The 24,965-nt window shown below is 42.1% G+C and overlaps 1 protein-coding gene across 3 annotated transcripts in view; it reads left to right on the forward strand.

The window, feature by feature from the left end:
• The first annotated feature begins 334 nt into the window (after positions 1 to 334).
• Positions 335 to 24,965, forward strand: part of LOC135547520 (WD repeat and FYVE domain-containing protein 2) — a 40,910-nt gene continuing 16,279 nt past the window's right edge. Inside the window, exons 1-12 of one of the 3 annotated variants that reach the window (XM_064976598.1) lie at positions 335 to 609; positions 3,245 to 3,312; positions 9,436 to 9,509; positions 10,075 to 10,129; positions 10,452 to 10,602; positions 12,243 to 12,355; positions 13,116 to 13,242; positions 13,856 to 13,961; positions 14,729 to 14,830; positions 15,454 to 15,584; positions 15,703 to 15,811; positions 16,099 to 16,173. In XM_064976598.1, the coding sequence (XP_064832670.1) occupies positions 473 to 609; positions 3,245 to 3,312; positions 9,436 to 9,509; positions 10,075 to 10,129; positions 10,452 to 10,602; positions 12,243 to 12,355; positions 13,116 to 13,242; positions 13,856 to 13,961; positions 14,729 to 14,830; positions 15,454 to 15,584; positions 15,703 to 15,811; positions 16,099 to 16,128 (1,203 nt within the window). In that variant the 5' untranslated portion in view covers positions 335 to 472 and the 3' untranslated portion in view covers positions 16,129 to 16,173. Of the gene's footprint in view, positions 610 to 1,829; positions 1,876 to 3,244; positions 3,313 to 9,435; positions 9,510 to 10,074; positions 10,130 to 10,451; positions 10,603 to 12,242; positions 12,356 to 13,115; positions 13,243 to 13,855; positions 13,962 to 14,728; positions 14,831 to 15,453; positions 15,585 to 15,702; positions 15,812 to 16,098; positions 19,040 to 24,965 lie in introns of those variants that run through there. The other 2 variants (XM_064976597.1, XM_064976599.1) reach the window with 2 other exon arrangements.

Consider the following 24,965-nt stretch of genomic DNA (forward strand, 5'->3'; position numbering starts at 1 on the left):
GCTAAGAGTGCTGTGAGGAGAGGGGTAGATATTCGGGTCCCGCTTGGTCGCAGGAAGTCAAGTCCTTTGATCCGGGGAAAAGGGCTCAATCTTTGGCAAAGAGAGTGGGCTGCTAGTATTAAGGGGAGGCAATTGTATTGCTTGCACTGGTCAGCAAAGGAAGAGGTGGTGTCTAGGGCTCTTTCACTTAGAGTAAGAGGAATAATGAAGATCATTTAATGTAGGTTGGCCATGACTGGGATTACACTCCAGTACAGTAGGTGGCGGTGTTTGCACCTTAACGTTGGATTCAATCTGCCAACCCAATCCCAAAGAAGAACTCCGTGGTCAGCTGACTAGCAGCGTCTTTGGCTGTCACAACACACGGTATGCTGTGTTCAAAGTGCTGCTACAAAACACTTTTGCGGCTCGACTAGGGCGTTATGTTACGGATAGCCAAAACCAGCAAAGCAGCTAGGCCTATACCTCCGGAATGGCGGCAGAAATACAACCCAAACCGCAGACTCGGACTCCTGTCCTGCTGAACAAAATCGAAGCTTCCCAAGATGTTGTGAACACAGCGGTCATAATTCCAAAGGAGGACGGGGTGATCAGCGTCTCAGAGGACAGGTAGGAGGATACTGTTTGAGACCATTTGAAAATAAAAGAGAGCCGCACACTCTAGGAGCTCAGATGCAAAAATGTAATACCAACGTTTCGACAGCCAAGCTGTCTTCATCAGGGTATAATCGCAAGGACTGCGAGATGACTCGTTTATATAGTGTCAAAAGACACAGGTGTCTGTAATCATGGCCAAGAGTGGCCTAATATCATTGGTTAATAATCAAATATTAAAATGTCATACAAAGAACAGCATACAAACAACAAATGGATTAGATTAATTTAACTAAACGAGTTTACAAACAATTACAATGGCAAAGTCACAATCACAAGAATGGCTTCAGATCAAAGTCTACGTTGAGACCGAAGGGCGCAAGGGTCTTTAAGTTAAACTGTTTGAGACCATGTCAAATATGTGACCACAGTAGGTAAAATATAATATTACAGATTGTGCACTATTTATAGCAACGCAAACATGTACTGGCACTATAAGCTCCCTATCGCTACTCGTTACCGTCATCATGGTCGGCGTTAAAACGGAGACAAATTACCATCTTTTCACGCCACCAAGATACGAAGTCATTTTTGTAGCAGGTTAGGAGAGCATTTTCTCTAGCCCTAAACCAAACTATAACCTCGGTATCCTAACTGAGGAACGCGCAACTCCGTTCTTACTTCGAGACGGAGTTGAGTATTGATAACTGGTTGCGCCATTTGCTAGCAATAACAATGCGTCACCATCAGTCAATGCTTGTAAAAATGTAAATTCTGAGTCTTTCCGCGGGGTTCTGAAATTATTATTTGTCATTACTTTTTTTTCAAATATATCCACCGACTTATGAGGAAAAGGTCGGTGGTTTTATTCGCTAAAAGTATGAAACCCACAGTAGTACAAGGACAAGCATAGGTACCATCATTTTCAGATTTGACATTTTTACAAGTATCGACAGGTGGTGACTCAATGTTGTTCCTAGCACAACCAGTTATCGATAGTCAACTCCGCCTCGATATAAGCGAACGGAGTTGAGCGTTCCTCCGCTCTCTTCCAACCTGCTGCATAAGTTCTCATAACCTGTTATGAAAAAGTCATTTCGGTAACGAAGTGGTTTGAAAATAGTTTTCTTAACTAAAAGACGCAGAGATTAAAACTCAGCAAAAAATGAAACAACCTCTCACTGTCAATTGTGTTTATTTTCAGCAAACTTAACTTGTATATATTTGTAGGAACATAACAAGATTCAACAACTGAGACATGGAACTGGACAAGTTCCAAAGGTATGTGGCTGACAGAAATAGAATGTGTCCCTGAACACAAAGGGTGGAGGGGGGTGTCAAAATCAAAAGTAACAGTTCGTATCTGGTGTGGCCACCAGCTGTGTTAAATACTGCAGTGCATCTCCTCATGGACTGCACCAGATTTGCCAGTTCTTGCTTTGAGATGTTACCCCACTCTTCCACCAAGGCACCTGCAAGTTCTTGGGCAATTCTGGGGGGAATAGCCCTCGCCTTCACCCTCCGATCCAACAGCTCCCAGGCGTGCTCAATGGGATTGAGATCCGGGCTCATCGCTGGCCATGGCAGAACACTGACATTCCTGTCTTGCAGTAAATCATGCACAGAACGAGCAGTATGGCTGGTGGCATTGTCATGCTGGAGGGTCTTGTCAGGATGAGCCTGCAGGAAGGGTACCACATGAAGGAGGAGGCAACGCACAGCATTGAGATTGCCTGCAATGACAACGAGCTCAGTCTGATGACTCAGTGACACACCGCCCCAGACCATGATGGATTCTCCACGCTCATTCCTTTGACGATAAACTCGAATCCAACCATCACCCCAGGTGAGACAAAACCGCAACTCATCAGCGACGAGCACTTTTTGCCAGCTCTGTCTGGTCCAGTGACGGTGGGTTTGTGCCCATAGGCGACGTTGTTGCCAGTGATATCTGGTGAGGACCTGCCTTACAACAGCCCTCAGTCCAGCCTCTCTCAGCCTATTGCGGACAGTCTGAGCACTGATTGAGGGATTGTGCTTTCCTGGTCTAACTCGGGCAGTTGTTGTTGCCATCCTGTACCTGTCCCGCAGGTGTGATGTTTGGATGTACCGATCCTGTGTGTTGTTCCACGTGGTCTGCCACTGCGAGGACGATCAGCTGTCCGTCTTGTCTCCTTGTTGCGCTGTCTTTTGTGTCTCAAAGTACGGACATTGCCATTTATTGCCCTGGCCACATCTGTAGTCCTCATGCCTCCTTGCTGCATGTTCACGCAGATGAGCAGGGACCCAGGGCATCTTAGTTTTGGTGTTTTTCAGAGTCAGTTGAAATGCCTCTTTAGTGCCCTAACTGTGACCTTAATTTCTTACTGTCTGTAAGCTGTTAGTGTCTTAATGACTGTTCCACAGGTGCATGTTCATTAATTTTTATGGTCCATTGAACAAGCATGGGAAACAGTGTTTAAACCCTTTACAATGAAGATCTGTGAAGTTATTTGGATTTTTACGAATTATCTTTGAAAGCAGGGACCTGAAAAAGGAAAGTTTCTTTTTTTTTTGCTGAGTTTATTATATGCTACTGACATGGTGGTGCCTACGGCAGTTTGATAGTCGCGACCAATACATAACCAGAATGGCTTTATGTTTCCCGCAGGACGATCCGGATATGGCTGAAGAGAGACAGTGGCCAGTACTGGCCCAGCATTTACCACACAATGCCAGGTGAGTCATCACCTCTTACTGGGCGATTCCACGACAGCAGGAGTGGAAATGTTTGGTATCTCTGATTGTTCTGGCAATTCTCACGTTAGAACTTCAATGGGAGGAAGAATGTTTCATATGTTTTTTACATTTGTATTGGAAACAATTTTTTGGGAAAATCATGATGACATTTTGCCATTTTAGGTCCTATTTTGACCTATACATGCCTCCTGTAAGACTTTATGATCCGTGAACTGTGCAACATCTTTGTGTCGTTATACTCCTTTTATAATGTGCTCTAACACATGGAGTATGTCTAGATTAGAGGTCGACCGATTAATCGGAATGGCCTATTAATTAGGGCCGATTTCAAGTTTTCATAACAATCGTAAATCTGTATTTTTGGACACCAATTTGGCCGATTTTTAAATTATTATTATTTTTTATTTTTTTGACACCTTTTATTTAATCTTTATTTAACTAGGCAAATCAGTTAAGAACACATTCTTATTTGCAATGACTGCCTAGGAATGGTGGGTTAACTGCCTCGTTCAGGAGCAGAACAATAGATTTTTACCTTGAATCCCCCGAGCTGACAATCTTGCAACCTTACAGTTAACTAGTCCAATGCTCTAACCACCTGATTACATTGCACTCCACGAGGAGACTGCCTGTTACGCGAATGCAGTAAGCCAAGGTAAGTTGCTAGCTGGCATTAAACTTATCTTATAAAAAACAATCAATCAATCTTAATCACTAACTACACATGGTTGATATTACTAGTTTATCTAGCGTGTCCTGCGTTGCATATAATCGATGCGGTGCGTATCATTGCTCCAATGTGTACCTAACCATAAACATCAATGCCTTTCTTAAAATCAATACACAGAAGTATATATTTTTAAACCTGCATATTTAGCTAAAATAAATCCAGGTTAGCAGGCAATATTAACCAGGTGAAATTGTGTCACTTCTCTTGCGTTCATTACACGCAGGTTCAGTGTATATGCAACAGTTTGGGCCGCCTAATTTGCCAGAATTTTACATAATTATGACATAACATTGAAGGTTGTGTAATGTAACAGGAATATTTAGACTTACGGATGCCACCCGTTAGATAAAATACGGAACGGTTCCGTATTTCACTGAAAGAATAAACGTCTTGTTTTCGAGATGATAGTTTCCGGATTCGGCCATATTAATGACCTAAGGCTCGTATTTCTGTGTGTTATCATGTTATAACTAAGTCTATGATTTGATAGAGCAGTCTGACTGAGCGATGGTAGGCAGCAGCAGGCTTGTAAGCATTCATTCAAACAGCACTTTCGTGCGTTTGCCAGCAGCTGTTTATGACTTCAAGCCTATCAACTCCCGAGATTAGGCTGGTGTAACCGATGTGAAATTTCTAGCTACTTGGCGGGGTGCGCGCTAGTAGTGTTTCAAACGTCACTCGCTCTGAGACTTGGAGTGGTTGTTCCCCTTGCTCTGCATGGGTAACGCTGCTTCGAGGGAGGCTGTTGTTGATGTGTTCCTGGTTCGAGCCCAGGTAGGAGCGAGGAAAAGGAAGGAAGCTATACTGTTACACTGGCAATACTAAAGTGCCTATAAGAACATCCAATAGTCAAAAGGTTAATGAAATACAAATGGTATAGGGGGAAATAGTCCTATAATTCCTATAATAACTACAACCTAAAACGTCTTACCTGGGAATGTTGAAGACTTTCATATGTTCTCATGTTCTGAGCAAGGGACTGAAACATTAGCTTTCTTACATGGCACATATTGCACTTTTACTTTCTTCTGCAACACTTAGTGCAAAAACAATTTAAACCAAATTGAACATGTTTCATTATTTATTTGAGGCTAAATTGAATTTATTGATGTATTATATTAAGTTAAAATAAGTGTTCATTCAGTATTGTTGTAATTGTCATTATTACAAATTTTAAAAATCGGCTGACTTAATCGGTATTGGCTTTTTTTGGTCCTCCAATAATCGGTATTGGCTTTTTTTGGTCCTCCAATAATCGGTATTGGCTTTTTTTGGTCCTCCAATAATCGGTATTGGCGTTGAAAAATCATAATCGATCGACCTCTAGTCTAGATTTCGAAATTCATCTTCACATTAATTTATTAAACATAACATGAATATCTCAAAAGTACCCTTTGTGATTTAGTTCATTTTAAGACGTATTGTTTGGAACAATATACAATATAAGTGCATAACATTTCCAGAGTGGGCTCTCTGCTAATTCTGAAGTTTATAAGCACCACCAACAATAAATGGTTTCAAAGAGAACCCTCTGCTGAATGTGCAATCCTAAAAGAGGATTGTGATTGGTTAATGACCTATGGTCAATTTCTATGTATGAAATGTAAAGTAACAGAGAACCCACTGGAAATTTGATGTTTGAAGAGAATTTATGTGGAAAAATTCTTACACATAGGGACACTCAATTGCAATCTTGAATGAGTCATTGTTCATTGTCAGTGCGCAGGAGAGGTTCCAACCAACTCAATGCACCAAAGTACACATGTCAATCAGGAGCTCCCCCTTGGGTAGACCCAGCAGTTGTCTGATATACGGCTATACACAGACAAGTTATATTTGCATAATTCATTAATCATTACCATTTTGTTTCATTCATGTGACCTATCAACACCTCACAATGCTTCTCTCTAAGCTGAGAAATTGAACGCCTGGGCGTACTGCCAAATTGCAGCTACTGATAAGTGAGGATTTGTAAACTCAGCCACTTGCATGAACACAGAAATTGGTTTAGAGAACAGCACATGAATAGAACACCTACATTAGTTATAAGAAAAGCACAAACATTCAAATTCCCATTACAGTATATTGTTACAAACCATTTGTCAGAAAATAAGCCAAATCAAAAAGGATAGTTGAGATATTTACATTATTTTTAATGTTCAGGAAATTAATGTGAAAATATGTATTTCAGAATCTAGACCTCTGAATTTCAGAGCACACTATAAGGAGTATAATGACACCAGGATGTTGTCTGTATCATGAACCAATCACGGCTCATAGGGTTTTACAGTAGGCATGTATTGGTCTAAATAGGACCTACAATAGAAAAAAATAAAATAAATCCTCTATGGGGAAAAATGAGTGGTGGAAAAACAATTGGAACCGTTCCCAGGTTATGAGTATTATGCCTCGCACTGTGGTTCTCTATGGCCACTTTTATCACGATTTTCTCAAAAATGGTTTGTGCTACAAATGTAAAAACCATGTTAATCATACTTCCTACCAGTGAAGTTTGTGATAATTGCTAGAACAATCTGAGATACCAAAATATCTTAGGGTTACTCTGGCATGGATTTGCCCTACTATAAAAAATGATTGGTCGCGTACACATATTTTGCAGATGTTATCGCTGGTTTAGCAAAATGCTTATAACTGAGTTAGGCGCCTCGGCCTAGCTATTCCATTGGCCTCATTTTGTCAACAGCTCTTCTGCCTGTGGTTTTAACGTCTGTTCCAGTTTGAATGAGTTAAACAACCATTTAGTCTATTTCAGTTTGACCCAATGTTTTAAAGGTCCAATGCAGCCATTTGTATCTCTATCAAATCATTTCTGAGTAAGGGCCTCCCGGGTGGCGCAGTGGTCTAGCTGCGCCACCAGAGACTCTGGGTTCGCGCCCAGGCTCTGTCGCAGTCGGCCGCGACCGGGAGGTCCGTTGCAACGAGACAAGATAGTAATTACTAACAATTGGATACCATGAAATTGGGGGAAAAAAGGGGTTAAAAAATATTTTAAAAATAATAATTTTTGAGTAACATTTAAGTACCTTTAATTCAATTAAAATAGTCAAAATACAGCTTCTCATCCAAAAAATGTTGCTGGGCTGTCTGTGAGTGGGCTGTCTGTGAGTGGGCTGTCTGTGAGTGGGCTGTCTGGGAGTGGTCAGTGTGGCCAATACACAACTAGCTGTTATTGACAGAGGTTTGGAACACTCTTATTGTCTAACTAATGTACTGCCTGGGGATGTCACCTGGGCGATATGGACAAAAATCCATATCAAGTTAAATTGACTGAATATCACTGATACATTTAACAATAAGTTTATACCATGTGCAACAGTTTTTTTTTTAAACATTTTTTTATATTACCCTAAACTACTGCATTGAATGATGTAGCTATCAATTGTCCCATTAACAATCACCCATATTAGCTAACTTCTTTCATTTCGAGCTTCACATATCTCTAGTAGGGTCCTGTAGGTTATTTATCGTAATGAACATTATCAGTAAAATGTCCATGATACAGTGCATTTGGAAACTATTCAGACCCCTTGACTTTTTCCACATTTTGTTACGTTACATCCTTATTCTAAAATGTATTACATTGTTTTTTCCCCGTCATCAACTACATACAATACCCCATAATGACAAAGTAAAAAAAAAAAATGTCGCATCTAAACTGAAATTACATTTACATAAGTATTCAGACCATTTTCTCAGTACTTTGTTGAAGCACCTTTGGCAGTGATTACTGCCTCGACTCTTCTTTGGTATGATGTAACAAGCTTGGCACACCTGTATTTGGGGAGATTCTCCCACTCTTCTCGGCAGATCCTCTCAAGCTCTGTCAGATTGGATGGGGAGGGTCACTGCACAGCTATTTTCAGGTCTCTCCAGAGACGTTTGATCGGGTTCGAGTCCGGGCTCTGGCTGGGCTACTCATGGACATTCAGAGACTTGTCCTGTAGCCACTCCTGCGTTATCTTTGCAGTGTGCTTTGGGTCATTGTCCTGTTGGAAGGTGAACCTTCACCCCAGTCTGAGTTCTTGAGCACTCTGGAGCAGGTTTTCATCAAGGATCTCTACTTTGCTCTGTTCATCTTTCCCTCGATCTTGACTCGTCTCCCATTCCCTGCTACTGAAAAACATCCCCACAGCATGATGCTGCCATCACCATATTTCACCGTAGGGATGGAAGGTTCTCCCACCTCCACAGATTCTTGGTCACCTCCCTGACCAAGGCCCTTCTCCCCCGATCTTCTTCCATTCAGAAATGGAGGCCACTATGTTCTTGGGGACCTTCAATGCTGCAGAAATGTTTTGGTACCCTTCCCCAGATCTGTGCCTCGACACAATCCTGTCTCGGAGCTCTACGGACAATTACTTCGACCACATTCATGGCTTGGTGTTTGCTCTGACATGCACTGTGAACTGTGGGACCTTATATAGACAGGTGTGTGTGCTTTTCCAAATCATGTCCAATCAATTGAATTTACCACAGGTTGACACCAATCCAGTTGTAGAAACATCTCAAGGATGTTATATGGGAGCAGGATGCACCTGAGCTCAATTACGCGTTGCATAGCAAAGGTTCTGAATACTTAACTAAATAAGGTATTTGTTTTTTAAATTTGTAATACACATTTGCAAAACATTTCTACAAACCTGTTTTCGCTTTGTCATTTGGGTTAGATTGTTGAGGATTTAAAAAAAAATTAAATACATTCGAGAGTAAGACTAACAATGTAGAAAGTCAAGGGGTCTGAATACTTTCTGAAGTTTCTAGTTAGGACATTGTCAATAATTGTTGGTTTATTGTCCTAGCTCTAGTCACCAGCTAGGCCAAAACTCCATCTCACCAAAACAGGCTAACATTTCAAACAGCTCTTACACTAATTGTCCATTATCATATTGTTCACAGTTTCACAGTATTAGGCTATTCCAACCTCCATAGTGTGGAAATGTATAAAACACAGGAAAATCACTTGACTGCACTGGGCCTTTAATGACTAATCGGTGCATTGTGCCTGGCAGGCTTAAGTTTTAAATGCATTCCAAATTGGGATTCCTAGAGATAAGCCTATGCATGTGCCTGTCTGGAAAGCCTGCATTAAATTATTCAGGAAGTCACCACCCTCTTCAGTTCCATTTCCTAAAGTGTACTGCAAGTAATCATCTTCATTTTGACATGTTCCCTACTTCCCTTGTTTTTTCTTTCTGCATGTTGTGCAATCACTGAATTTCCATCATGTAGTCACTAGCCCAGTCAGTGATTTTCCCCCTCAATGCACATGGCAATGGCACTGGAGAGTGGAGACACCCCACACTTGTATAAGTTACAGGCGTTTTCTTAGTTTAGTTCCTTTCTCTTCCTAGATTCTTGCTCCTGTATGTCCTTTAACCCAGAGACCAGGAGGCTGTCTATGGGGATGGAGAATGGAACCATCTCTGTAAGTGACTATTTCTGTTGTCTAAGATACTCATGATTGGGAGTCATACTTTTATACCAAGCATCCAGCCTTATCCCCCAGTCAAGCCTGATACACATACTAAAACCCGTACCCCAGGGCCAGATTGGGGTCTGGTTGTGTTGGTTCAAGTCATGATTTCATGTTTAACATTTAGCGGGTCACTAAGTAGCTAGCTACTGTCTCTTGCTCTCGCGCTCTTTTGCACTGAGTCTTTGCTTCTCCATACAACAGCACTGATCAATACTGCCAGAGGGGTTGCATCTGAGTGACCTGATCTTCTGCGTGATTGGCTAAGCAGTTAGGTGGATCAATCAACACATGGATACTAAATATGTCTATCTACAGGAGGTGTAGACCTGGGTTTCCTTATGGGATTCATAGCCTAAAACTAACACGGATATACTTTGCTAAATCTAAGCTCTTCCTTTTGAGTCAGAAGGTAATTTCAAGCGTTGTGTAATTTTGACCTAAAAGTATGCCCATATCAAAGAAATACTGTGCTTTCTCTTGGGAAAACCAGTGAGTGACACTTTCTGTTTTTCAGGAGTTCATCCTGTCAGAAGACTACAACAAAATGACCCCGGCACAGACCTATCAGGGTGAGATGGGAAGTGTGGCCACAGGCTGTGTTCTTTGTGTGACTCAGCTGACTCTGGTCAATGGCAGGAAGGGATGAAACATGGCAAAATAATGGATTTTTTTCTATTCATGTAGCTAAAACCAACCAAAGCGCCAAGGCCTCTGAAAGCAATGTACTAATATTGAGCTTGCTGACAACAGCTCTACTGTACGACTGCCATCTTGTCTGTTTTTATCCATTTTAAAGGATGCAAAGAACACCAATCCGTCTACTTATTTTGTACAGTATATGACCAGTATTTTTTTGTTTATTATCATGACAATGTGTGTGTTCTGTATCAGCCCACCAGGGCAGAGTGACAGTGGTGCTGTTTGTTTTGGAGATGGAGTGGGTCCTCAGTACAGGACAGGACAAGAACTTCACCTGGCACTGCTCTGAGAGTGGAACACAGCTGGGGTTATACCGCACCACCGCCTGGGTCTCTGGACTGCAGTATCCTTCATCTTTTACAAACCACATTCCTCTAGTCTATTCATTCCATTCCATTCACATGCTGTTGCTGATTGGGTAAAACAAATCACTACAGTTACATATCCCAATATTATTTTGGGATGATATTTGATTCCAAGTATCAATTTGTAAAAAATAATAGATTTAAAATAATATGCTACTGTAGGTAGCGTTAGCTATTTTTCAATCTATAGCTTTTGTTCTCCATCTTCTTTATAAATATTGAGCCAACATGTTTTCAGTACTTTTACTTCCCTGACTAATCAAAACTAGTTTTCTCATGCTGTCTTGTCTCTCTGCAGAAGACATAGTGAGCAAAATGTTTGAGACATTAAATCGCAAAATCAAATCATAAGAATTGCAATACATATTGTGTTGGCACCTAAGTATCGTGATAATATTGTATCGTGAGGTAATTCCCAGCTCTAGTTGCTATGTAGCAAATATCTTAACAAGTACTACCTGTGTGTGAAGTCTAAAGCCACAGACAACATTTCAAGTGGTAACAGCGCACTCGACTGGGTCTCCTTCACCTCAAACAAGTATATATTTGAGGCGTTATGGGAGGATGTGGCCCTCTTGTGCTTTCTCCTACGATGCAGTAGACCAGAGAGGGAGCCAGGTAAGCATCCCAGTAGCTTTTCTTAATTGGGAACGCTAACGATAGCCTTCAGTCATGTGGCCCAAGGCAATGGTCCGGGAGATTTCCATAATGGCAAGATAAAAGGTCTGGGTCCACTCTGCTGTGGTGGGCTCTCGATATCAACTAGCTCTGTGAGGTCTTGAGACTGACTTATACTTCAAAGACCGGGATAAACAATTCCAATGTTAAGTACAACAACAACAAAAATCTGATTTCTTCCTGACATTCATATGGTAACCATTTTGTTTGTTTTGGTTTTGTATACCTTTTTACAAACCCAGAGAAGTCATTATTACATTTGCACACACTGTACATAGATTTTTCTATTATTGACTGTCCGTTTGTTTATCCCATGTGCAACTCTGTTGTTTTTGTCGCACTGCTTTGCTTTATCTTTGCCAGGTCGCAGTTGTAAATGAGAACTTGTTCTCAACTGGCCTAACTGGTTAAATAAAGGTGAAATAATTTGTATTATATTTTTTATTATGTTATTTAAAATTCTTGAAATGAACTACTTGGAATGTGTTCATTTAATATTTCATCCAGCAAATGTTTCTAAACAACCACGGTTCCGAGTTGGCCTGGGATCAGATTAGTACAGCAACCCTTTTCAGGAGGAGAAATGTGTGTTCTGAGAAGATATGTCTTATTGTTTTCTCTTTTTTGATTGCTTTTATTTATCATTTTGGCCTCTCACTGAAAGGTCTCTTGAGTTCAGAGACTAAATACGTATGATTTTGTAGCTAATGAACAGTTAACTGTGGTAAGTTTTATCTGATGTGGGTTGTTTTTGTTGGAAATTTAAGAGGTGTAAGGCAGTCAGTCCTTCACTGAATAGAATGAACCACATACAAGTAGGTTTCAACCAGGAAACATTGATTGAATAGAATAAATACAGTGTGTGCAAATCCGTGAAGTTGCTCCGATGCAAACAGTTCAGTTAAACGATCATTGGCATCCTTGACCCTGCCCCTCCCAGGTTCGACGTGGAGACTAGGCACGCCTTTGTGGGCGACTACTCTGGTCAGGTGACCATCCTCAAGCTGGAGCTGGACAGCTGTAGTCTGGTCACCACCTTCAAAGGACACACCGGTATTACTACTACACCCCATGTTGCAAAACAACACTCGTCCCCTCACCCCGAGTACCCCATCCTCCCCCAGCCTTGAAACACCACCATTTGGGACTCCTCCAGTGGTTTCAATACACAGAGGAAGCAAAATAAAGTGCCCCTAAATATTTGAAAGAAAGCACACATACTATTTTAAACCCTTGGAGATTTTATAAATCGGACTACTGCCCACTTTTTATTTCCATGTTTTCACCCTAACTGACCGTCCACTCGGGCCACCTGCCAGCAGGGCTAGAGGTAGTGTGGGACATTGTATACTCCAGAGGACTACCCTCACAGCTATTTATAAACTCTCTGTTCTGATCTGGGGTCAGTTGTTTTAGCACTCTCACATCTCCTACTTCCTATATTGACAGAAGAGCGTGTGACTGACAATGCTGCTGACAGCACCACTATTCCAGGCCTATCTGTTATCAGTGGGGTTACACATGTTTGTCATTATGCAAATATCTGCTGGTGAAAAGCACTGGAACATATTTCTCTTTGAATTAGACACAAAAGGGTGCTCAAGATGGATGAATTGTGGTTCATTAAAAGCAAAAGACTTGGCAGTTATTGAGAGTTTAGTTAATTTCAACTTGAATTTGCTCTGAGTCACTTTTGTCCACTTTCTAATAATTGAGGCCTTTTAGTTTCTTGTTTTTATTCCACTTGACCAGGTCAAGTGTAAGATCCAGTGATGAGCTGAGGAATGTGTGTTTTGTGTTCTGCTGTCTTTAGGCAATGTGACAGCTCTATGTTGGGACCCGGTCCAGAGAGTGTTGTTCTCCGGCAGCGCCGATCACTCCATCATCATGTGGGACATCGGGGGAGGCAAAGGCACCGCTATTGAACTTCAGGGACACAAGTAAGATTCACACACTGAACCTCAATAGAGTCCTCCAATACAGTTTCAAATGTAGTTTCCATTGTAGTTTAAAAACCCCATTATAAACTGCTTGTTTCGAGTTCTGAATTCTGATTGGCTGACAGCTGTGGTATATCAGACTGTATAAAGGGGAAAAGCAGCTGTAATTGACAGGGGTTTGGAACACTTATTAGTTTATTAATTAATGATGTGATGTCACCAGGCAGGCCAAAATCCATCCCACCAAAATAGGTGGAAATTTCAGGCGGTCTTTTCAAACAGCTCTTAACACGAAAAGGGCTTTATCATAATTTTCACAATTTCACAGTATTATACCAACCTCATAGTGTGGAAATGTTCTATAAAACCACAGGATAATCACATCTGACTGCACCTGGGCCTTTAATCAATATGATAGTCTTAGAAACTGTTGAAATGTCCTTAGTAGTCTCCTTTAGGGCGCTTCATTATCCATAACTCCTGGATGTTTCACGGTCAGTTATATTTTTGGGAGCGTTTGAAAGTGACACACCCAAGGATGTCATTCCGGTGGTGGGGAGAATCTACACTATTTCTGTACCACATTCTCTTTACGTGTGTGTTAACAATGCAGTGAGCAGGTCCAGGGCCTATGCTACGCGCCACATACACGTCAGCTGATCTCCTGCAGCTCAGATGGGGGCATCGTCATCTGGAACATGGACGTGACCAGACAAGAGGTGAGGGAGGGATGGACTGATAAAGATGGAGGGATGGATCAGAAGGAGGGAGGAAGACTAAACCTCAAGGCTGTGTGTGTGTGTGTGTGTGTGTGTGTGTGTGTGTGTGTGTGTGTGTGTGTGTGTGTGTGTGTGTGAGAAGTAGACGGGTTGAGTTCCTGGCACATATTGTCACCAGGGGGGGTTCGAAGGTTCACACAGACTTAAGCAACTTGGATGCAATAGGACTTTCAGGGAGAGAGTGGGTGAGGGAAGGAGAATGAATGTGCTATGGAGCTAAATCTGCAGTGAGGCCTGAGTGTTGGGCAGGGCTGTGTATAGGATTAGCTGGAGCACAGGGCCGGGTTGTGTCACTCAGACATAAGCACACCTTTCTTCCGTAGAATCTGTCTAGCCCTAGATATGGGCCAGTCACAGCTCTGTGAGTGCATTGTCACCTCTGTCATTGACAGCATGGTATGGCAGAGTGCTTTGTCTGGCTGTTTCTGTCACCATGGAGGAATACCTGAAATGTGAACACGTACAGAGAGAGAATGACAAACTCTGAATGAAATTCAGAATGGTAATGTACTGAATGCAAATGAGTGTTCAGTGTAGACTACCTGTGGTTCTGACTGGTTCTTTCTCTCACTTACGTTATACCTAACCACTTAATCTGGGTTAGTTTCCTTTTAAAACTCCTGGTGGTTAAAAGGTAGGATTTAGTAAGGAAAAGCTGACTAGAGTAGTATTTAGAGTCTGTACTTAACCTGTCTGTGTTCCCTCAGACCCCAGAGTGGCTGGACAGTGATTCGTGTCAGAAGTGTGAGCAGCCATTCTTCTGGAACTTCAAACAGATGTGGGACAGTAAGAAAATCGGCCTGCGACAGGTACAGTGGGCACCATACTGTCACTGTGGGATATAGTTCACATATTGTCCACAAGAGGGCAGGAGAAAAACGTAAATGTTCCTATAAACTGGCTCGATCACAAACAATGCTCGCTCTTCAATGGAGCAGAAGTTTGTGTTGTTTTTCTGGGTGGCTAGATAGCTCGCAACAGTGACAAGAAGCTGCCATGGGGAATCATGGCTCGTTTTAGCTAGTTTTATCTTGTTCTTGATACCATGTCTTGTTTTGACTGATGTACTCTTGTCTGCTAATATGGCCAAAATTTGATGTAGGTGAGAGACAAGTGCTCATTGTGCAAATGTATTTATGTTTTCAATAAACATTGGAGACAAAATGGCCAACCCTGCCTGTTTGCCCCATAATTGCTTTCACGCATCAGTTTTGTTGCTAAACAACCAAATTGTATTTGTCACATGCACCAAATACTACAGGTGTAGACTTTAGAGTGAACCCCTCTATGGCAGTGTGAAATGCAGAAACATAGACCTGGTGTGGCCTCCGCTGTTTGTGACTACATGAGTGAGGGCAAGTGACATATATGCACATTGGCCTTATCTGTAGGCTGAATCCAAGGCTCAGTGTCTCCTGTCTCCTCTCCCCAGCACCACTGCAGGAAGTGTGGGCAGGCAGTGTGTGGGAAGTGCTCGGCCAAACGCTCCACCATCCCTCTCATGGGCTTCGAGTTTGAGGTGCGGGTGTGTGACAGCTGCCACGAGTCCATCACGGACGAGGAGTGAGTAACATGCATGCACAAAAAAGCCTCAAATATCATCCTCTGGTCATCACATATTATCCTATACTTTAATTCCCATGGTGATAACACTATTTTGCCCCCTCCCCATGTCTTACAGCCGGGCGCCCACGGCGACATTCCATGACAGCAAACACAGCATTGTTTACATGCACTACGAGCCTACCATGGGCTGGCTACTGACCTCTGGGGCAGACAAGGTCGTCAAGGTGAGACAAACACGATGTCTCTTAAGGCAGCATTTAGAGAGGCAGCCCAATTCTGATCTTTTTTCCACTAACTGGTCTTTTGACCAATCACAGATCTTTTCACATCAGATATTTTTTCAGAGTTGAGCTGATTGAGGGAAGACCAATTAGTGAGAAAAATATCAGTCGGATTTGCAGCCTAATACAGGAATGGGAGGCATTGATACAATGACCTTTTAATGACCGTGCAAATCCACATATGAAGGAGGCATTGTTTTTTTTATACACCTTTATGTTTGTGTCAACAGCTCTGGGACATGACTCCAGTGGTGTCCTGAAGGTCATTGTTGATGGAGCATCATGGAGCTCCATCCACCTATCAGGTGAGAGCTTACATCATGGTGGCCGTCATCCTGAGAGGAGGTGGTAATGTCCACAAGAACAACCACCACAACAATAGTAACATCCACAGAACCTAGAAACACCAGGCCTTTCTTGCCTGCCCTTGTCCCTCTTGGTGACTAAATGTGCTGAGGAAGAGCTGTACTCTGGCTACCGATATGGATGGAAAGATTTGGAATAGAGACGCCTTGAAGAGGACGAAAGTGTGCGTGCTGTATCAGGACTATGAAAGAGCATTGTTTTGTTAGTGTTATGGATCCCCCTTACCTACAGTATGTCACTCTGGAACAACATTTGGAACTTCAACTAAAATGTTATTGTGCATACATAAGTCCCTATATTCTTTGGTTTATTATATTTAAAACAATGGGTCCATAGTAAAGGAACTCCGTGTAGGCTACCTGCTGAACAACACATACAGCTAGTCGGGCAAATAAAAATATTATATTTAAGTGCCTTCCTCATATCATATTGCAGCTCTCACTATGGCAAACAGAGCATGAAAAAAGTAGGTGAAACAATTGTTAAAATAAAATTATTAAAAAATGTACTGGGGTTATATGAATATCAGTGAGATATGTAACCTGGAGTATGTACAGTAGCAAGATGGATTACTCTAATATAATCACAACTCAAGAAGGTCCCAAAGTTGACCTCTTATAACTCATCCTGTTTTGATTGGCTCTTTGCTTGTTAGCTGCTGTACATAGAAGCAGCAGGTGGAGGGTAGAATAGCCCTGTTTCTGGGTGGACCCTGTTTCAGTTGAGGTGTCAGAAGTGTCCATAGCCTACAGATAACTGCCAAAATAAAGGAACCACCAACATTGTCTTAATAGGGCATTGGGTCAACAAGCTGCCAGAACAGCTTCAATGCGCCTTGGCGTAAATTCTAAGACTCTGGAACTCTTTCGGAGGGATGTGTCACAATTCTTCCACAGGACATCTGTAATCTGGTGTTTTCTTGATGGTGGTTGAAAAGGCTGTCTCAGGCGCCGCTTCAGTGTTCAATTGGGTTGAGATGTGGTGACTGAGACACACAGTTTAAACCTCCTATGCTCATTTGAGACCCACCTTTCAAATTCACTAAGATCTCTTCTAACCATGCTAGCCAAAATAATTGAGCAAATGAGCATTTTTGTACATGACCCTAAGCATGATGGGATGTTAATTGCTTCTTATTCATTTATTTTATTTTACCTTTATTCTAAATTCTTATTTTCAATGATGGTTTAGGAACGGTGGGTTAACTGCATGTTCAGGGGCAGAACGACAGATTTGTACCTTGTCAGCTGGGGGATTTGAACTTTTGGTTACTAGTCCAACGCTCTAACCACTAGGCTACCCTGCCACCCCAAATTAACTTGGGAACCACATCTGGGTGGAAGCACCTGCATTCAATATACTTTGTATCCCTCATTTACTCAATTGTTTCCATTTACTTTGGCAGTTACCTAGCTTATAGGCTCTCCTGTAGTCATGCATACACACAACTGGTGAACAAGTCTACATGTGGTATCTCACTGTCGGGTAACGGTTGACGACCACAGATGTAGGAGATGTGGAGAAAGACATTTCTTTCTTTAGTATTTTTTTTTCCAAATTAATATTGATTTGCTAATTGAATTTCTTGATTAGGCTTGCCAATTGAAATGATAAATCATAAAGAACAAGTTAATTCCAATCATCTTTTTATGATTTATTTTTACTCTATCGTAGAGTTATTGAAATGTCACCTATGACTCTTTGGACTTTGGTGGTGGACCAAAACATTATTCACCACGTGTCATCTCTAGTTTCTTTGCACTTCAGTTGTTACGGTTTGATTTCTAAGAGAACAAAATCATAGCTAAGCACTTTTTGTCCAATGCATACACTTACAATATGTTGTTATCTACAAATGACATATGGTTGAAGTCTGAAAATATTAGATTTTCTATTGCGTACGTATAACAGTCTGGTGATATGTTAGTGGCTGTGTGTCAAATGTATTTGTGTTATGAGTTTATTTATTGCTGTGTGCTACTGGTGCCTCAAAGCTAGACATCTCTCATGTAGCCTACTACACCACACGTGTAAAGTTCATTCTCAAATTGTATTGATGGTTATTATGGATATAATATAGTTCAAGTTAAGTTCATGCACTGGATTTGCTTTTGGATTTGTTTTTAGACAGAACCACGATTGTAAAACAACAATCTGTCTGCATGTTGATATTTGGGATATAAAACCTAATTACCCATTGTCATTTTTCACAAGTACTAGCATGTTGTTTTAATAATCTGTGAAGCCACACATCTTGGGCCTAGGCTAATGCATATCTACTGGTGGAGAATGGCTCTCAGGCACTAGTGCTATTTACAGAGGGAGTCAATCACTGGATTGAATAATTATACTATCCCTATTCGTGTCCTCATTTAATGCCCTCTGTACAGTAAAGAACAATATCTGTTATCATTGTTGGCGGTAAAAATGTGAGTTCCATGCAATACTGATTTACATTATCTGAATGACTGCCCTAGGATTTGAAATAACTTGATGATGATATTATTAGGTGTGTTTTGTTGCCTGGATACCAGTCTGTTTTTCTGCTTATGTCAACGTTTTGTCATTGGCAACAGTGTTGTTAATACAGGAACGGTCTTGTTCCCAGGCTCGTGCTTCTGTGTGGTGTTGTGTGATGCTCACAGGTGGCTGTACTGTGTGTGTGTGTGTGTGTGACTCCGGGGGGGGGGGGGGTGGGTAGAGATGTGTACATATCATTCCATAATTACAGTTCCTCTTGTTGTCCTGCTGCTGATGTACTCATGTTTGCATTTGATTAAATTGATATGAGGTGACTGAAAGACAGGATGTGTCTCTTTTTCATGTGAATGCTTGTGCTTTTGTTTCCATGTAGAGATTCAGCTGGTGGTGTTCAGTTCATCAGTTCTCCCCATTGATCAATATCTCTATTTAAACAGGTTTAGCGTCATCCTTAACCCTATCAGAGAAAATGTGAAAAGTTATCAAATCAAAGTTTATTTGTCATGTACGCCAAAAACAACAGGTGTAGTAGACCTTACAGTGAAATGCTTACTTAAAGGCTCTAAACAATAGTGTGAAAAAAGTGTGTAGGTAAGTAAAGAAATAAAAACAGTAAAAACACAAATTTGACAATAACAGTAGCAAGGCTGTATACAGACACCGGTTAATCAGGCTTATTGAGGTAGTATGTACATGTAGGTATGGTTAAAGTGACTATGCATATATGATGATCAGAGAGTAGCAGTAGCGTAAAATGCGTTGGGGGGGGCGGTGGCACACAATGCAAATAGTCCGGTTAACCATTTGGTTACCTGTTCAGGAGTCTTATGGCTTGGGAGTAAAAACTGTGAAGCCTTTTTGTCCTACACTTGGCACTCCGGTACCGCTTGCCATGCGGTAGTAGAGAGAACAGCCTATGACTGGGGTGGCTGCGATCTTTGACAATTTTTAGGACCTTCCTCTGACACCGCCTGGAAAAGAGGTCCTGCATTGCAGGCAGCTTTGCCCCAGTGATTTACTGGGCCGTACCCACTACCTTCTGTAGTGCCTTGTGGTCGGAGGCCGAGCAATTGCCGTACCAGGCAGTGCACCATGCTCTCGATGTTGCAGCTGCAGAACCTTTTGAGGATCTCAGGACCCATGCCAAATCTTTTTAGCTTCATGAGGGGGAATAGGCTTTGTCGTGCCCTCTTCACGACTGTCTTGGTGTGTTTGGACTTTTCTAGTTTGTTGTTTATGTGGACACCAAGGAACTTGAAGCTCTCAACCTGCTCCACTACAGCCCCGTCGATGAGAATGGGGGCGTGCTCTGTGCTCCTTCTCCTGACGTCCACAATCATCTCCTTAGTCTTGGTTACGTTGAGTGATCGGTTGTTATTCTGGCACCGCCAGGTCTCTGACCTCCCTATAGGCTGTCTCGTCGTTGTCGGTGATCAGGCCTAACACTGTTGTGTCATCTGCAAACTTAATGATGGTGTTGGAGATGTGCCTGGCCATACAGTCGTGGGTGAACAGGGAGTACAGGAGGGGACTGAGCACCCACCCCTGGGGAGCTCCAGTGTTGAGGATCAGCGTGGCAGATGTGTTGCAACCAACCCTCACCACCTGGGGGCAGTCCGTCAGGAAGTCCAGGATCCAGTTGCAGAGGGAGGTGTTTAGTCCCAGGGTCCTTAGCTTAGTGATGAGCTTTGAGGGTACTATGGTGTTGAACGCTAAGCTGTAGTCAATGAATAGCATTCTCGCATAGGTGTTTCTTTTGTCCATGTGGGAAAGGGCAGTGTAAAGTGCAGTAGAGATTGCATCGTTTGTGGGTCCGTTTGGGCGGTATGCAAATTGGTGGGTTTAGGGTTTCTGGGATAATGGTGTTGATGTGGGCCATTACCAGCATTTCAAAGCACTTCATGGCTACGGACGTGAGTGCTACGGTTCTGTAGTCATTTAGGCAGGTTGCCTTTGTTCTTGGGCACAGGAACTATGGTGGTTTGCTTTAAACATGTTGAAAATGTCAGTGAAGACACCTGTCAGTTGGTCAGCACATGCCCGGAGCACACGTACTGGTAATCCGTGTTTCCCCGCAGCCTTGTGTATGTTGACCTGTTTAAAGGTTTAACTCACGTCGGCTACGGAGAGCGTGACCACACGGTCGTCTGGAACAGCTGATGCTCTCATGCATGACTCAGTATTGCTTGCCTGGAAGCAAGCATAGAAGTGATTTAGCTCGTCTGGCAGGCTCGTGTCACCGGGCAGCTCGCGGCTGTGCTTCCCTTTTGTAGTCTGTAATAGTTTTCAAGCCCTGCCACATCCGACGAGCGTCGGAGCTGGTGTAGTATGATTCAATCTTAGCCCTGTATTGATGGTTTGCCTGTATGATGGTTTGACGCAGGCCATAGCGGGATTTCTTGTAAGCTTCCGGGTTAGAGTCCCGCACCTTGAAAGCAGCAGCTCTACCCTTTAGCTCAGTGCGAATGTTGCCGGTAATCCATGGCTTCTGGTTGGGGTATGTACATACAGTCACCTTGGGGACGACGTCCTCAATGCACTTATTGATAAAGCCAGTGACTGATGTGGTGTATTCCTCAATGCCATCGGAAGAATCCCGGAACATGTTCCAGTCTGTGATAGCAAAACAGTCCTGTAGTTTAGCATCTGCTTCATCTGACCACTGTCACTGGTGCTTCCTGCTTTAATTTTTGCTTGTAAGCAGGAATCAGGAGGATAGAGTTGTGATCGGATTTACCAAAGGGAGGGCTTTGTACGCGTCTCTGTGTGTGGAGTACAGGTGATCTAGAATTTTTTTTCCCTTGGGTTGCACATTTAACATGTTGATTTGGTAGAACTGATCTAAGTTTCCCTGCATTAAAGTCTCCGGCCACTAGGTGCGCCGCCTCTGGGTGAGTGGTTTCCTGTTTGCTTATTTCCTTATACAGCTGACTGAGTGTGGTCTTAGTGCCCACATCTGATTGTGGTGGTAAATAAACAGCCACAAACAGTATAGCTGAGAACTCTCTAGACAAGTAGTGTGGCCTGCAATTTATCACTATATACTCTACTTCAGGCGAGCAAAATCTAGAGACTTCCTTAGATTTCGTGCACCAGCTGTTGTTTACAAATATGCACAGCCCCCACCCCCCCCCATCCCCCGTCTTGTGCTGTTCTATCCTGCCAGAGCAGCGTATGTCCCGTTAGCTGAATATCCATGTCGTCATTAAGCCACGATTCCTTGAAACATAGGATATTACAGTTTTTGGTGTCCCGTTGGTAGGATATTCATGATCGTACCTCGTCTAATTTATTGTCCAATGATTGCATGTTGGCGAGTAATATTGACAGTAACGGCAGCTTTCCTACTCGCCTTCTGCGGGTCCTGACGAGGCATCCGGCTCTTCGTCCTCTGTACCTGCGTTGCTTCCTCTTGCGAATAACTGGGATGTCGGCCCTGCCGGATGTTTGGAGAATATCATGTGAGTCTTGCTTGTTGTTGAAAAAATATTTGTCTAATCCGAGGTGAGTGATCTCTGTCCAGAAGCTATTTTCTGGCGTAAGATACGGTTGCAGAAACATTATGTACAAAATAAGTTACAAATAACGCGAAAACCCCCCACATAATAGCACAATTGGTTGGGCGCCCGTAAAACTGCTGCCATTTTAGAATGGCGCCAGAAATAGAGATGAAGCAAGGTTTATTTAAACAACAATTACAAAACATGATAAGTCAACCCTGAATTTAAAAGCGCATTGAAGATGAGCAGTTCCATTCTAGCCAAATTTGACTTCAAGACAAGTTAAGCTAATTTATTTTACCCTACATCCAAGAACAAAACAAAGCACAAATCTTAACTACAATTCTAAGAATGGTCTGTAATAACCTTTTAAATATTTAATTATATCAGAACAATAAATTAATGGTTATAAACTGAGGAACTGACTTCTGTGAAATGACAGCTGGTTTGGCCCCATTGTACTGTTGTTGCACAGCAGTCTTTCTGTTGCACTATTTCCTAGTAGCTCTTCTGGTTAATGTTGAGACTGGAGAAAGGTGTGGCTGCTGATTTGGACCATTGACCAATCTCTGGTGAATCCTATACACCTCAGCCAGGGCTTTTGCCAGTTGTACCTGTGTTGACTTTGGGCAGAGTTGTGTCTTTAGAGTTGCCAACTGCTCCTGTTTTGAGTTTGGGTGTGGCATTCAAAATCTGGGGCATTTCCTGTATGAAATTTCATCTTGGTTCCGCCTGTAGCATAAGTTCTGTGGCACTCACAGACAATATCTTTGCAGTTTTCTTTCCAAAGCTGTCAATTATATGCATAGTCGAGCATCCTTTCTTGACAAAATATCTTGTTTAAAACGGGAACGTTTTTTATCCAAAAATTAAAAGAGCGCCCCCTATATCGAAGAAGTTAAAGTAGTGACCTGAGCCATTGCTGACACTCTCCATGACACCCTGTGCTATGGCTCTGAAGTTACGAGACTGCTCTTCCTTCTCCTCGTGCTTGGCCTCCTCTCTCAGGCTCTATCTCCTCATTCATGGCTGCCTCTTTCTCTGTGAAGCCATTAACCATCAGCTTTTCCTGCTCATGGAGCTTGCTATCTAGTGCTCGCTCCAACTCCTGTGGCTCCTCCTTCGCCTCCTGGACCATCTTAGCCTAGATTCACAGAGGGGGAACAACACAGACATCATGGTTATGGATTTGCAGGCAAACTGATAGATTTTTGGTCTGAAAACTATTCGAACACAATTGTGGCCTGTTATCAAAGATTGAAGTAAGAGGAACGTCAGGCCACAACGGCAAAATGGGGTTTCCAGATGTAAATCAGTTCGACTACTAATACTTACATAAACACTAACAGACTCAAAGTGGATTCAAAACAACACATTTATTCATAAACTGATTTAAGACTAATTATATAATATTCAAATGAATTATCTGCCTCTAGGCAACATTCTCAAAGAATATAAGACCATAAAAATATATGTTTAAAAAAAATAATTAAAGCCTCTACATTTTAAGTGCTACACTAGTAGAGAGCATTTCACCAAAATATGTCAACACACAAGAAAAATAATTAACTCTTTCATATAAAGCATATACTGATTCTAAGTGTGGCTATCAACTTGACTTTCTGCTTTACATTGATAAAGCTAGCAAATGTGTACATGCTCAGGTAATACATAATGTTTCTACTTCATAAAAGCTACCTTCATGAGCGTATATTGAAAGAAAGTGTTGGCAGCATCCAATCCAAATCGAAGAACAGGCATGACTGTAGACTCAAGGCAACCACATCCTTCCTTCTCAGGTTTGTTGCTATTCTTGAACTCCTATCTCCTGTCTCATTATGTCAGCCTTCTCCTTGTGGCCCTTCTCCAGCAGATCCTTCTGTTCCTTTATCTTGCACTCCAAGGCCCTGTGGAAGTCCCGTTCCTGTTGCTTCAAATCCTCCTTCATCTTCCATCTGCTTCAACTTCTCATCTTTGCTTCTGCGATCGTCCTCCATGGTGCGCTCCATCTCCAACCGTTTCTCTCCAGCAGCCTTCTTCTCCTGCTCCAGCACAGCTGATCCCTCCTTCTCCTGTGAATGGTACAAATTAAGATATTATGGTAGGAAAACACTCGAGCTTCATGTTCTCTCTCATACAGAGTCAATAGACAACTCCTGCCATTTTCCATGTTCTGGAGAAGACCACAAGTTTTAGGTTAAACTTTAGCTTGCATACCTACTGTTAAACATCCCAGATCTATGTTGACTTAGTGCAAGAACTATCAAAAATGTATTTTGAGAAGTCACTTCAACCAGAAACCTGAATTAAATCAGAAAATAACATCCCATGCCATATTTTGTACTTTTTCTAATTTTCGGTCTGTTTTTTTGTCAGCTTGCAGGATGGAATAATTCTCTATACTCTTTTCCTTCCGGAACTGCTCAAGAATCTCCTCAGCCTGCAGAAAATATCCCCAAAGGCTTCATGTTTGCCATCAAACAATGATAAATCTAAAACCGGTTGGATGTGTTTCTGGTATGATGCCTAAAAAATACATTATGGAAGCCACTGTAAATCATAACAGTACAGTAACATTAGAGGTTGAGAGAAAGAACACGTCATCTACGACATGGAAACTGTTCTGATTTCTTGACTTATGAAATCATAAATTTACTTATGTCACTGAGGGAGAGAGAGGAATGTATAAAGTTTATATTCTGTCAGGATATGTTATCGTTAGCCGTCAGGGATCATCGAGTTCTTACTCT

This window comes from Oncorhynchus masou, chromosome 10 (genome assembly GCF_036934945.1).
Source record: "Oncorhynchus masou masou isolate Uvic2021 chromosome 10, UVic_Omas_1.1, whole genome shotgun sequence".
Lineage (NCBI taxonomy): Eukaryota > Metazoa > Chordata > Actinopteri > Salmoniformes > Salmonidae > Oncorhynchus > Oncorhynchus masou.